The 15,759-nt window shown below is 33.7% G+C and overlaps 1 protein-coding gene across 1 annotated transcript in view; it reads left to right on the plus strand.

The window, feature by feature from the left end:
- The window catches only part of ELP4 (elongator acetyltransferase complex subunit 4), a 238,767-nt gene that overhangs the window by 47,414 nt on the left and 175,594 nt on the right, over positions 1–15,759 (plus strand). Inside the window, exon 4 of the mRNA XM_024752532.1 lies at positions 9,463–9,591. Coding sequence (XP_024608300.1) covers positions 9,463–9,591 — 129 coding nt within the window. The remainder of the gene's footprint in view (positions 1–9,462; positions 9,592–15,759) is intronic.

The raw sequence follows: 15,759 nt of genomic DNA on the forward strand, positions 1-15,759 counted from the left end.
TCTCTCAAAATAGACATTTTATCAAAACATCAATTAAATTTTTTGTTTGATTAGATACAGGCATTGCAACAAATGTAGAGATTACAGATACAGTGGTCACCTCTGATAGGGTCAGTGATTCACCGTGAGCAGAGTAGGTGATGGCATACTTCAAAAATTTTAGGGCTTACAAATATAACAACATGTTGAATGCAAACTCTTACAGAAATTTCTGAATATTAGAAAACAAAAGTACCAGAATATTTTTTTTCCCAAAAATGTCATTTCTTGGTATATCTAATCATTCATTTTCACTTGAAGAGAACAGGAAAATGGATTTCACTTCTTACATTCCCTCCATTCCTCAGTATCATGTCACATTTTTAGTTCCTTCCTTTTCTTCATGTTTAGTCCTTAACTTTCTTGTTCTGCTTTTTATTCTCTTCGCAGCAAGTCTTTTTTCCAACCAGTTTTATTGAGATGTAGTTGACATATAACATATTATTTTAAGGTGTACAACATAATGTTTGGTTATATGTATATATTGTGGAATAACTACCACAATAAGTTTAGTTAACATCCATCACCTCACAGTTACAATTTTTTTCTTGTGATGAGAACTTTTAAGATCTACTCTCTCAGCTACTTTCGAATATACAATACAGTATTGTTAGCTATAGTCACCATTGCTGTACCTTTATCATGTACAGAAATTATTTATCTTATAACTGGAAGTTTGTACCTTTTGACCACCATTGCCCATTTCCCTGCTTCTGGCAACCACCAATCTATTCTCTATTTTTATGAGGTCAGATTTTTTAGATCCCACATATAAATGAGCTCATATGGCATTTATCTTTCTTCATCTGACTTATTTCAGTTAGCATGATGCCCTCAAGTCCATCATGTTGTCACAAATGGGAGGATTTCCTTTCATTTTTTTTATGGCTGAATAATATTCTATATATTAAACATTTTCTTCATTCATCTGTTGATGGATACTTAAGTTGTTTCTATGTCTTGACTATTATAAAAAATGCTACAGTGACATGTGGCTACAGATATCTCTTTGATATAATGATTTCATTTCCTTCAAATATATACCCAGAAGTGAAATTGCTGGATCATATGGTAGCTCTATATTTAATTTTTTGAGGAACTTCCATACCGTTTTCCATAGTGGCTGCACCAATTTACATTTCTACCAACAGTGTACCAGGGTTCCCTTTTCTCCACATCCTTGCCAAAACTTATCTCTTATCTTTTTTATGACAGCCATCTAACAATTATATAAAATAAAATACATTAAAAAAATTTTATGCTTGATAAACAATATATATGTCTTCATTGTATTAAAAAGTGTTACCATTTTTTATTTTTACACTTTCTACCTCTTTATTCCTTTTTTATACTGCTGAATTATATCTTCAAATAATTTTTTCAGAAAACGTTTGTGGTAGGTAAGCTTTTGAAACACTATATACCTTTTAAAAAGTATTTTGCACTTACGGTTAATAGGCAGTTTTCCTGTATGGAGAATTCTAGATTTAATATCAGATTTCCTCGTATTTTGAAGACAGTCTTTCCTTGTCTTTTAAAATCCAGTGTTGCTGAGATATTTAATGCTAATCTATTTCTTGGCCCCTAGTAACCTCTAATCTGCTTACCATCTTTATAGTTTGCTTTTTGTAGAATTTTACATATGTGGAATCATGCAGTATATAATATTTTGTATCTGGCTTCTTTCACTTAACATAATGCTTTTTAGATTAACCATATTCCTATATATATATCAGTAGAGTTTCTTTCTTCAACTGATTTTTTTAGCCATTTACCAGTTGATGGACATTTGGGTTTCCACTTTTGACTATTAAATGAAGTTGTGTGAACATCCACGTACATGTCTTTGTATGGACATGTTTTTATTTCTCTTTAGCAAATACCTAAGAAGATAATGGCTGGATCATATTGAAAGTGTTCACTTTTTAGAGAAATTTCCAGACTCTGCTCTCAAGTACCTGTGCAATTTTGCATTCTCACCAGCTGTGTATAAGAATTCCAGTTGCCTGCTTTCCTTTTAACATTTGGTGTGACCATTTTTTGAATTTTATTTTAACAATTCTCATACACACATTGTCCACTTTGTAAGAGAATAGTATGAAAGAACGTTCAAAGTATAATCATATCTCTTTCTGAGATATTTAAGGGTTAACTGAGAGGTCTATGGATGCATGCTGCCCTGAGCCAGGAGAGGGAATTAACTAGTCTTCAATGACTGAGGAAATAATTGTAGAGAAAGTAAGGAGGAGGCAGAGCTGAGGGAAGGGGAGAAAAGAAGAATGAAAGACAATAACCTGACTTATTATGTACTTTGAGTTTGACATGCAGTCGAACATTCAGGTAGAATATTCAGAAGGCAGTTAAAAATCTAGGCCCAGAAATTGCAGAATGATTGGAAACAGAAATTTGTTAGCAATCATTTATTTTACCCTCAAACGTTTATTGAATGCTTATTGTATGTCAGACACTGTTATGGACTGAATGTTGTGTCCCCCCTAAAATACATGTTCTTTTCGCATGCAAAATACGTTTAGTCCAACCCAAAAACCAATAGTGAACCTGTGAAACCAGGCAAGTTATGTGCTTCCATAATACAGTGGTGGGACAGGCATAGGAGAAACATTCCAAATCCAAGGGAGAAATCAGAAAGAAGGAATGGATGATGGATCCCAAGCAAGTCTAAAATTTAACAAAGCAAATTTCATTAGATCTTAAGGCCCAAGAATAAGATAAGTCTCTTTGGTTCAGTCCTCTGCCCTCTAGGCCCACTGGGGTAGCAACATCATGACTCTTCAGCTGGGCGGGGCACCCTTTTGAACCGAGGTGGGGGCAGCCTTATCCCTCAGGCCTGTACACTTCAGGCCTGTGGTGGGAGTGGCAGCCCTGATGATCTCTGAATCAGTTTTGGGGTCCTTATTCTCTTTTCTTTCTTTTTTTTTAAGTTTTTTTGATGTGGACCATTTTAAAAGTCTTTATTGAATTTGTTACAATATTGCTTCTGTTTTACGTTTTGCTGTTTTTGGCCGCGAGGCATGTGGGATCTTAGCTCCCCAACCAGGGATCGAACCCGCACCCTCTGCATTGGGAGGCGAAGACTTAACCTCTGGACTGCCAGGGAAGTCCCTTTTCTTGAAGGATAGCGCATGTTTGATACCAAATAGCTCTGTGATCTTGTCCTGTAAAGTCAAAGAATTCCTTAATACCATCTTGCCTTCTGTAGTCCCTTTAGTTCAAACTGGCCGCCTCTCTACAGGTATAATCTCATCTCTGTTCCTGGCTTCTGTGAGATATCTGATTAAGCCTAAGAGTTGTACCCATGATCCTTTATCAAATGATTATTCAGCCAAACCCTTAGTGTACTTTAAGAACAAGCTTTCTTATTTTTTGCAATATTGATAGGTTGAAAAATTTTCAAATCTTCAAGTTCTGGTTCCTTTTTGCTTATCAATTTCTTTAATTTATCTCTTTCCTTTTGTATTTTACTATAAGCATTCAGGAGGAACCAAGCTGTTCAGAAATTTGCTTAGAAATCTCCTCAGCTAAATATTCAGTTTCATCACTCACAAGTTGTACCTTCCACAAAACAGTAGAACACAGTTCAGCCAAGTGTTTTGCCACTTCATAACAAGGATCACCTTTCCCCAGTTTCGAATAATATGTTCCTCATTTCCTTATGAAACTTCAACAGAATCACACTTAACATCCATAATTGTAGCATGTACCTCAAAACTCATCAGCCTCTATCCATTACCCAGTTCCAAAGCCACATTTCTATTTTTACATATTTGATACAGCAGCATACCATTTTTCAATACCAAAATCCCCATCACGTTGGGCTACCATAACAAAATATCAGACACTGGGTGGCTTAAACCACAGAAATTTATTTTCTCACAGTTCTTGAGGGTGGGAAGTCCAAGATTAAGGTGCATGCTGATTCAGTTTCTAGTGATAGCTCTTTTTCTGACTTGTAGCTGGCCACCTTTTCACTGTGTGCTCACATGACTGCTCCTTTTTGCGTGTGTGGGGAGAGAGAGAGTGCTTGATCTCTAGTGTCTCTTCTTATAAAGACACTAATCCTATTGGATCATGGCCCCATCCTTATTACTTCATTTAACCTTAATTCCCTAAAGGCTTTATCTCCAAATACTATAATATTAAAGGGTTAGAGTTTCAACATAAGAATTTGCAAGGACATAAACATTCAGTCCATAGCAGGTGTTAATGATGAAAAGAGACTAAGACATAGTCCCTACCCTTAAGCATCTCACAGTGGAATCACTGAAATTTGAGAAGGCTTTTTTTTTTTTTTTTTTTTTTTGGATGCACCACCAGGGAAGCCCCTGAGAAGGCTTTTTTATCTAAATAAAGACATATGAAGAATTTTTATATAGATTTTTTTTTAAGTTGAGACTTCTAAAACACTAGGAATAATGCTGGCAATGCTAGCAATGATACAAAGTCACATGCTTTTTGTTGTGTTGAATTTTGTAGTGAATGCAATATGGACATTCAGTTTGCAAGGAAGAAACATCTGTAGTTAATTAAATGGAAGAGGAGGGATGGGGGGAGTGGGGTAGACTGCTATTTCCTCTATTTCATTTCTTTCCTTTAATGTTGCAACTTCACTTCAGAGAGGGTCTCTTGGATTGGATAGTCATCATCATATATGGATATTCCCAAAAGAGCTTTCTTTGTCTCAAGCACCAATCACTCTTCTAATCTGATGGTTTTAATACAAACACACTACTTCATGGAATAACAAATATTTAAGCTGTTTTTCCTTAGAAGAAAGATAATACACCTAATCGGCCCTTTGAGACTCCATAACTCACTCAATACTGCAAAATAAATTTTTTTGAAATGCCTAACATTGGTGGGAGGTGTTCCTTTTAATATTGATATAAAAATGAGTTTGGGGTTGGTGGGGTGTGCATAGACCACCATCAGCTCTTTCTTATGGCACTTATTTGCCTTATTATTTCTGTATTGCTTTTTGTTTTTTAAGTTTTTGTGTCTATTTATAGATAAAATATGAAGATTTAGTTCTCATTTAATACCACACATTCTCTTTATGTCTCTGTTTCTCCTTTCAGTATATTTAAGTTGTCTTCCCTGGTCAAGTCAGTTATTCATTGTTTACATTGTGTCAATTTATTCATTACAGTACTTAACATTCTATAATTATATGTGTATCCCCTTTTTTGGTACACCAATTATTTTTTCTGAAGTTAATCATTGCCTCATTTTTTTCAACTGTATCAATTATTAGTTCATCTCCAAACTTTCCACTAAAGCCCTAAAACTCCCCCTTAATGTGTTTAAGCATCATCTCCCTAGACTTCTCCATCTTCTTCTTCCAAATGGATTGCTTGCTCTGTAGGCTGTCTACATAGCTGTTATTCTGGTGCTTCCCTTCTCCATCCTAACAGTTGCCTTTGAGAATGAATGGAAGTAGAGGGTAAGTGTGAGATGATAAAGTTGTTTTTTTCTTTTAATTTTGTACGTCTGAAAATTTTACATTAGTTTGGTTGACTGTAGAACACTAGGCTAGAAATAACTTCCCTCTGTAAAGTCCAGTGTTGCGTTTGCAAAGTTTGATGCCATTCATATTTCTGACCTGTCCCCACCCAACCCCTGGAAGCTTTTCAGATATTTTCTTTTGCCCCTCTTGTTCTAAAATGTCAGAATTATGTGCTTTGATGTAGGTCTATTTTCATTTACAGTTTAAGTACTCCATAGGATTTTAAATCTAAAATGTCATAATTTTCACTTCTGGAAATTTCTCTTAGGTTCTTTCTTTGATATTTTCCTCTGCTGTATTTTCTATTTTTCTGTCTAGAAGTGCTAAATCTAAAACTCTTAGAAGAAAACATTTCTTTGACCTTTGTTTTTTTTGATCTTGGATTAGGCAACAGTTTCTTAAATATAACACCAAAAGTACAAGCAACAAAAGAAAAAAAAACCAATAAATTGGGCTTCATCAAAATTAAAGTTTTTGCATCAGAAGACACTACTGATAACACATATATATGGAATCTTAAAAATAAATAAATAGTCATGAAGAACCTAGGGGCAAGATGGGAATAAAAATACAGACCTACTAGAGAATGGACTTGAGGACACAGGGAGGGGGAAGTGTAAGCTGGGACAAAGTGAGAGAGTGGTAGTGTGTATAAGGACATATATATACTACCAAATGTAAAGTAGATAGCTAGTGGGAAGCAGTTGCATAGCACAGGGAGATCAGCTCCGTGCTTTGTGACCAGCTAGAAGGGTGTTATAGGGAGGGTGGGAGGGATGGAGACGCAAAAGGGAAGAGATATGGGGATATATGTGTATGTATAACTGATTCACTTTGTTATAAAGCAGAAACTAACATACCATTGTAAAGCAATTATTCTCCAATAAAAATGTTAAAAAAAAAGACACTGCTGAGAAAGTAAAAAAGATTAGTCACAGAATGTGAGAAAATATCTGTAAATCATGTACATGATAGGGGTCTAATACCCAGAATAAATAAAGAACTATCACAACTCATCAACATAAACAACCCAATTAAAAAATGGGCAAAGGACATATAGACATATTTCCAAGGAAGATATACAAATGACCAAGACTAGCACATGAAAAGATACTCAACATCATTAGTCATTAGTGAAATGCAAATCAAAACCACAATGAGATACCACTTCATACCCACTAGGATAGCTATTTTTAAAAAAAGAAAGAAAAAGTGTTAGAGAGGATGTGAAAAAATTGGAACCTGCAAACATCGTTGGTAGGAATATGAAATGGTGCAGCCACTGTGGAAAACATTTTTGTAGTTCCTCAAAAAGTTGAACAGAGCTCCCCTATGACCCAGCAATTCTTCTCCTAGGTATGTACCCAAGAGAATTGGAAATATATGTTCACAGAAAAACTCATGCATGAATATTCATAGCCACTTTAGTCTTAATAGCCAAAAAGTGGGAACAATCCAAATGTCTACCAGTTGATGAATGGATAAACAAATGTGACATATCCATACGGTGGAATATTATTCAGTCATAAAACAGAATGAAGTATTCATACATGCTACAACATAGATGAACCTTGAAAACACCATGCTAAGTGAAAGAAAGCAGACACAAAAGGCCATGTGTTATATAATTCTGTTTATATGAAATGTCCAGAATAGACTAAACCATAGGGACAGAAAGTAGATTAATGATTGCCAGGGACTAGGAGAAGGGGGAATGGGGAGTGACTGCTTAATGAGTATGCGGTTTCTTTTGGGAGTGATGAAAATGTTCTGAAAGTAGAAAGTGGTAATGTTTGCATAACTCTGAATATACTAAAAATCACTGAACTGTACACTTTAAAATGACGAATTTTGTTTTATGTGAATTTTATCTCAATTAAAAATACATATCTATATACATGTATATAGATATTTATTATTTATATATATGAAAACCTTTATATATATATGTAATCTTATAAACCTTATATATATAACCTTTAGATGGATGTTACTAGAGTGTACTTTCTATACATATTTTGAACATTTTCATCCTTAGCTTTAGGAAACAAGCATCTGTTTTATCAATACTAAAATTAGAATCATTATAATTTTCACCTTACTTGTAACAGTTTTTAAAATAGTGAAATGTCCGCCCTAGGAGTAGATGCATATTTAATAAGATATATAAGGAAATGCTTACCTGTTTTTTTGTTTACATATGTTAGCCATATTAATGAGGTCTCTAATATTTTAGGTCTAGTTCTTTAATACTCTACACCTTAATGTTAGAACATTTCTATTCAAAATTGATATAGTTTAATCAATGAAAGAAAGTGTAGTATACATTTTAAAAATATACATTCCATCTCTCTTGCAAAAAAATTTTTTAATGTTTTTGTTGTTCAGTTTTGGATGACCTTTGTTAAAACTATTAGTAAGTGTTCCTGAGATTGCAAAAAAGTTAACACAAATATTTATACTAAACATTGCCTAATATTGGCAATAAAAAAATGTGCAGCTCTGAGTAATAGTTAAGACAATTATTTGACTGAATTCTCATAATCGAACTTTTATTGAATGCTTAACATGTGGCAGGTACCATTCTCTGCATTTACATTTTTAACTCATCTATTACTTACAACAAACCAGTGAAGTAAATACTATTATCTACATTTTTTCTGTTAATCAGTGGAGGCATATAGAGGTGCTACTAGTGGTCAGCGTAACCACAGACACAACTCTGTAAAGTCAAGATTTGAATCTAAACAGTCTGGATGCAGAATTCAAATTCATAACTGCTGTGTTGGGTTGAACTATATGCCTCACAAATATTTGTTTCCATTGGAAAAATAAGTTACTTTATATTTTGTAAGAGATTAATACTTTGCTAGGAATGATGTATTCAGAGTTTTAATGATACAACTATTTTCTAATAGTGGCATATATTATAGAGTGAATCCACTTTGAGATCTTTTAGGAGGTGACTAAGATATATGATGGTTACTGTATTTCTAGGTGATTAGTTGACTTGATTCTAAGCATAAGTAAATTTGATCCTGAAAAGTAAAAGTTGCAACTTGGACTAATTTATGACGTGGCACAAGATTATGTTTACTATCCAAATGCCCCACATTATCTTTATGATTCTATGTAATAAAAAAACAAAATTATTGCTGGTGCTTTCCTTCTGCAAAAAACATGTGTACCTTTTTCTTTGGATTATTTCTATAGTACCTCTTCACAAAACGATGTTTCTATATGTTTTCTGGTAGCCACTCAGTAGGTCACTCAGTAGTAGGTCAGCTTCCAAAAAAGAAAAGAAAAATTGGAATTCAATGTCTCTTCATTTAATCAGAGATTTTAAATTCTATTTTCATTTTTAGAAGAAGATCATAGGCTTGCAGGTGCAAAACTAATGTGTGATATGGGCAAAATAAATGTCTTTATTCTTAGTTGTTACTTCACCCATTATTTCGGTGAATGAGTTTGAATTCTAGAATTACAAACCAGTAAACAGATTACGCACATGCTTTATTTTTACCTTGTGGCAAACATAACAATAATTACATGTAATACATAAGTGCTAATTCTAGACTTTGCTTGAAGTGTATAAATTTTTCTAATGATCATAGCCTCTTGCAATAGCATTTGATTTTTGCTAGTATAAAAATTTGAGTATTTTCTTTAAATTCTAATTCACTGGTAAAAATTTAAACTTCACATTTAATATTATGTAAACCCTCTTTCTCTGCTTTAGAAATATCTATATTGTCATGATTTTATGCTTGAATCAATTTGAAGTTGTCAATTTTTAATACATTGGAAAGTTCTAGTATTGCTAATATTATGATTTAAGAAAATTTTCACTTTTTTTTTTTACCACAGATGCTCAGTAATATGTCATTCTGTTTTCTTAGGAACTTCCTGCACCATTACTTGATGATAATTGTAAAAAAGAATGTGATGAAGACATATATAATCATAAAACAGAATCTAACATTAAGATGAAAATAGCTTGGCGTTACCAGTTATTACCCAAGATGGAGGCAAGTCAATAAACTATTTCTAAAATTTGCAAATATATTTGTTTTCATTTTACAGGATCTCTTGTGGTATACTTGTTATTCTTTAAATGTAATACAATGTATATTTATTTATTTATTTATTTTTTGCGGTACGCGGGCCTCTCACTGTTGTGGCCTATCCTGTTGCGGAGCACAGACTCCGGACACGCAGGCTCAGCAGCCATGGCTCATGGGCCCAGCCGCCCTGCGGCATGTGGGATCTTCCCGAACTGGGGCACGAACCCGTGTCCCCTGCATCAGCAGGCAGACTCTCAACCACTGCGCCACCAGGGAAGCCCTATATTTGTTTATTTAAATAATTAGTTATTTCATTTGTAAAGTATCTTATCAAGATGACTTTTTCCCAGTTTTATTCTGAAATAATTGACATATGTCACTGTATAAGCTTAAGGTGTACAGCATGGTGGTTTGATTTACATATATTGTGAAATGACTGCTAGAGTAGGTTCAGTTAACATCCATCATCTCATATAGAGAAAATGAAAAGAAAAGAAAGAAGAAAAAGAAATATTTCCCCTTGTGATGAGAATGCTAGGATTTACTCTCTTAACTCTCCTATATATTATTCAACAGTCTTAGCTATAGTCATCATCATGTACATTATATCCCTAGTACTTATTTACCTTATAACTGGAAGTTTGTAACTTTTAACCACCTTCCTCCAATTCTCCCTCCCACTACCCTCTGCCTCTGGTACCCAACGTCTAATCTGTTTTTTCTGTTAGTTAGTTTCTGTTTTATTTTGTTTTGTTTTTAGATTACACATGTAAGTGAGATCATACATTATTTGTCTTTCTCTGTCTGACTTATTTCACTTAGCATAGTGCCACTAAGTTCCATCCTTGTTGCAAATGGCAAGATTTCCTCATTTTTTATGACTAAACAATATTCCATTGTATATATCTCACAACTTCTTTATTCATTTATCCATCAATTGACACCTTGTAAATAAAGCTGCTATGAACATAGGGTGGCATATACCTTTTTGAGTTAGTGTTTTCATTTCCTTTGAATATATTCCCAGAAGTGGAGTTGCTAGATCATATGGTAGTTCTATTTTTAATTTTTTGAGGATCCTCCATACTACTTTCCATAATCACTGCACCAATTTACAATTCCACCAACATTGCACAAGGGTTTCCTTTTTTCCACATCCATGCCAGCATTTGTTGTCTCTTATCTTTTCCATGATGGCTGTTCTAACAGGTGTGAGGTGATTATTTTAACAACTTAACATTGTGGTTTTAATTTGCATTTCCCTAATGACTAGCGTTGTTGAGTGTATTTTTATGTACCTATTGGCCTTTTTAATTTTGTCTTTGGAAAAATGTTTATTCAGGTCCGTTGTCCATTTTTAAATTAGGTTAGTGTTTTTTTTTTACTATTGAGTTATATGAGTTTTTAAATATATTTTGGATATTAACCCCTTATCAGATACATGTTTTGCAAAAAATTTTTCCCATTCCATAGGTTATCTTTTCACTTTATCGATGGTTTCTTTGGCTGTACAGAAGCTTTTTAATTTGATATAGACATACTTGTTTATTTTTTATTTTGTTGCATATACTTTGGGTGTCATATCCAAAAACGTATTACCAAGACCCATGTCAAAGAGCTTTATTCCTGCGTTTTCTTCTAGGAGTTTCATGGTTGCAGCTCTTACATTTAAGTCTTTAATGCGTTTCAAGTTAATTTTTGTGAGTAGAGTAAGATAGGGGTCCAGTTTCATTCTTTTACATGTGAATATCTAATTATCCCAGCACCATTTATTGAAGAGAATGCCTTTTCTGTATTGACTATTCTTAGCTACCTTGTCAAACATTAGTTGACCATATATGCTTGGGTTTGTTTCTGGGTTTTCAAGTCTGTTCCATTGGTCTATTTGTCTGTTTTTATGTCAGTATCATACTGTTTTGATTAATATAGCTTTATAGTATAGCTTGAACTCAGGAAGTATGATGCCTCCTGCCTTGTTCTTCTCTCTCAAAATTTCTTTGGCTTTTTGGGGTCTTTTGTGGCTTCATATAAATTTTACTAGTGTTTTTTTTCTACCTCTGTAAAAAATGACATTAGAATCTTGATAGGGATTGTACTGAATCTATAAATGGCTTTTGGTAGTATTAACATTTTAACCATATTAATTCTCCCAACCCATGAACATGGAATACCTTTCCATTTATTTGTGTCTTCTTCAATTTCTTTCATCAGTGTCTTGTAGCTTTCAGAGTAGAGATCTTGCACCTCCTTGGTTAAATTTACTCTTAAGTATTTTATTGTTTTTGATGCTATTGTAAATGGGATGATATTTCCTAAAAATAAAATTATGGTTTGTTTTTTTTTTACCCAAATAGATTATTGCATTTCTTCCATAATCTCCCTATAGAATCTTTTATTCTAGGGTTGCAAGACAGAGTAAGTGAACTAATTAAGCCATTTCTATCTAATATAGTTGCCTATAAATATTCAATATAAGTAGTGGTTCTTTGGAATTACTGTTTTTATTCCTGTACATTGCATTTTCAACCATTACATTTTCAAGCTGTCTGGTAACCTCTCCTATCTAGGATAAACTAAGAGACAGGATGTGAGGGGAAATTTTCTGAGAAGTCAAAACACATGTCAGTAAATCTGCCTACTAAATAAAGCTTATGAACTCTGCTCCTATTGAAGGCCCCTCCATTTGATTGTTTCCTTCATTCATTTTTCAGAACACTTTGAAGTCTACCAGACATTATCATACTGGTAGAAAAGTGGGGGAAATTCTATCTGAATAAGACAATTCCCATACTCCACACTTCTCTAGTCTTCCACATTGACATCAGTGTTACCTTTCCCAATTACAGAAATATGTTTATAACACCTCTTAACTGAAAATGCCTAATTTGGTTTCCTGTTTCCTGCCCCCTTCTAAATGCATGGCAGACTGTCAATCACATTACCTTCCTGCCAACCTTAGACATAGCCTTAGAATTCTCTGCAGAATGTCTGGGTGGTCACTACCAGTTAATAAGAATTAGAATGTGAGATGAAACCCATTATAAGCCCACAATGTGCAATATAAAATTCTCAAGTTGTATACAAGATTTATACCACCTAATCCAAGCCTACCTTTTTAGTCTCTGTCCTGTGTGTATATAAAACACTATATTCACCCATCCTATGAGGACTGCTCTTTGGGAATTGCTTGTATTTCTGCTGGTGATGCTTTTCACTTTCTTATTCACCAACTCATCCTTCTCCAAGGGCAAATGATATGTAATTATCTAATTTCTTATATTTGTTTCCATAGCACCACATGCATTTTAAAGTACTTCTCTACATTGTTTTATAGTTAGTTGGTAGTATAATTCTTTTCTCCACCAGACAGAATTCTGTAGAGGACAGAGAGCTTGTTTTATTATATTTTCTGTTGTATCTCCAGCACCTATGTTAATGCCATTTATTCATTCAGTCAGAAAATATTGATTAAGTATCAACTGTGTACCAAGTATAAAATGTGTTGTAATAGGTGGATATTAAGCAATGGTAAATTGTTCTAATTTAGGTGGGAGAGCTATTTGAATAGTATCATTTTTAAGTGAGATTTATTAAAATGACTGTGAACAAACTACAAATAGGAGAGGGGTTATTTGCAACCCATAGTAGAATAAGGAATAGTCTACCAACTAAAGTTTTGAAAACAGGAAAAAAAGTAAAAAGGAAACTTAGGTAGTCCTTAAACATACAAGAACAGATGCCAAATTTCAATTATAATAAAAGAAATGCAAATTAAAACTGTACTGACCTGCCATTTTTCTATTATTAGATTGTCAGTAATCTAAAATGTTTGGTAAGACACTAAATTAGCAAAGGTGGGAAGAAACTAGTACTCTCATACTTTGCTGGTAAAAATGTAAATAGGTACAGCTTCCGTGGAGGGTAGTTTGGCAGTGTCCTTCAAAATTACAAAAACGTATACCCTTTGATTCTTTTGGAAATTTACGTCATGAATATATTTACTCAGATGTACAATGAATTATGTATGACCTACTTAGGAGGCATTTTTTTAATAATAAAAGATTGGAAATAACCTAAATGTCCATCAGTAAGCAACTAGTTAAATAAATTACAGTATATGTGGACAGTAGAAAACCATACATTTGTATTAAAAAGTGAAAGGAAGCTCTATGTAATCAGAATTTGTTACAGGCATAGCTTAGAATGGGATTGAAAACTGGGTACAAGAGACCAGAATAAATGTGGTTATTCTGCTTGGGAAAACGTGAGTTAATTTACAAAGATTAAAACAGACAAGCAATGTAGGGACTAGCACTTGAGAACCCTAATAGCAAAGAACTTCATGCCTTTAATCTGGCTGATTCATTTAAGTAACTGGGCTTAAGGGTGACTCTTTTGTAAAGAGTGACTGTATTTCTAATTTTTTCTACTGGTATGTTCTGAAAGTCATTAAGAACGTAAGCTCTAAGTTGAATTTAGCTTTTGTGTAAAGACAATATACCAATTTAGTTTTAGATCATATAAAATACTTGTATCTTCCATTTCTTTTATTTTTACTCTTAGCTAGGTTTTGGTCTTTTCGTTGGTCACTAACATTCTTGAAGTCAAATTGTCAGTGAAAATACAAGTGATTGAAACTTTAAGCCTTTTTTTCTTGCTGCTTCTTATAAAATCTGTTTAAACTTAGGGAGAAAGTTCTTTGTTTCTTTATAGTTAATTGTCTCCTTCTATATTGTAATTACAGATGCCATTCCTGCCCCCTTTCACATATGAGTAAATACTGCTTGCTCTGTTTTTACTTTTAGAGTATGGTGTGCTTGCCGTTGTTATTATGGGGGTAAACTTTTCAGAGGTTACACATTAACACAAGCCTCAGTTTTCAAGGCTTACAGCTTCAGTGTTTTAAAAATTATGCTCTTACAATGATGTTCTCCAGACGACTTATTTTCCCATTTTCTTCAGGACTCCATTAAAATATCACTTTATCGGGAATGTCTTCCTTTGTCACTCTGTATAAAGTAAAACCTCTCTCTCTTTCTCTCATCCCCTTTCACCACCATATTTCTCTTCAGGGTACTTGCCATCATCTAGCAGATAATATATCATCCATCTCCTCCTACTAGAGTGTGAACCGATGAGAGAAAAAGACTTTTACTATTTTGTTTTACTGGCATATGGTAGGTGCTCAATAGTTATTTGTTGAATACAGGAGTGAATAACATATAGTTTGTGAATTAAATGTTAAAGTGAGTTGAGTTGTATTAATTAATACACATAAATTAGCAGCTTATTTTGAATTTACAGTCAATGGTCAAACTTAAGTTTACTGGTATTTACAAGTAAGTTCTGTCAAGTTTAGAAAATAGAATCATCTCTGGCTTCTTTGCTTTTCTTTGAAATGTCACTAGCATGTATATTTGCCTGTAACAGAAATTTTATATATGATGATTCGCCAAGACTGAGTAGACTTTGAGGATCACTCTTCACTATCTACTTTATAAATCCAGACCTTACCTTGCCATTATCATTTTAAAAACAACAACAGTAAAACCCTGGTTTTCTGTATTTTACTTGGGACAAACTATAGTTAACACTATTATGAGTGAAGATTAAACAAGTAGTCCAAAACATAATGTAACAGAAAGGTATTCGGTTGATTATCAGAGATGCCTCTTAATTCAAGTCATCGCCAGGTCCTTAAGAGTGTAGTCATATTCCCATTTAGGGAATGCAAAAAAGGATAAGAATATGTACACCTAAATAAATAACAGTAGCTCAGTAAAGCATAAAGTAGTGCTTCTTCCTGTTGGAGGCGTGTGTAGTTTTTAGAAGCCTACCTTCCCTCATCCTGTGATTTTGATTTTCTCTCCTACATGGCCATGCCTCCTTCTTTCCTATCCAATCATCAAACCCTATTCCCTCTTCACCCCAAGAATTCATAGCCTGCAGCATATTCTGAGACTTAAGTTTTGCAATATTGTAGAGCTCTACTACCAATGCCTACCATGGCTCCAGCAATTTATGACAGCATATTAGATCTTTATTATAGTAAATCCTCATTACACTTTGAATTTCCATCTTACTGGTTCAGCTACAACAGTCCTGTGATAGATGTGTGCATGTTGTAGATGA

The sequence above is a fragment of the Neophocaena asiaeorientalis genome, unplaced genomic scaffold, assembly GCF_003031525.2.
Source record: "Neophocaena asiaeorientalis asiaeorientalis breed wild unplaced genomic scaffold, Neophocaena_asiaeorientalis_V1.1 scaffold196, whole genome shotgun sequence".
Taxonomy (NCBI): Eukaryota; Metazoa; Chordata; class Mammalia; order Artiodactyla; family Phocoenidae; genus Neophocaena; species Neophocaena asiaeorientalis.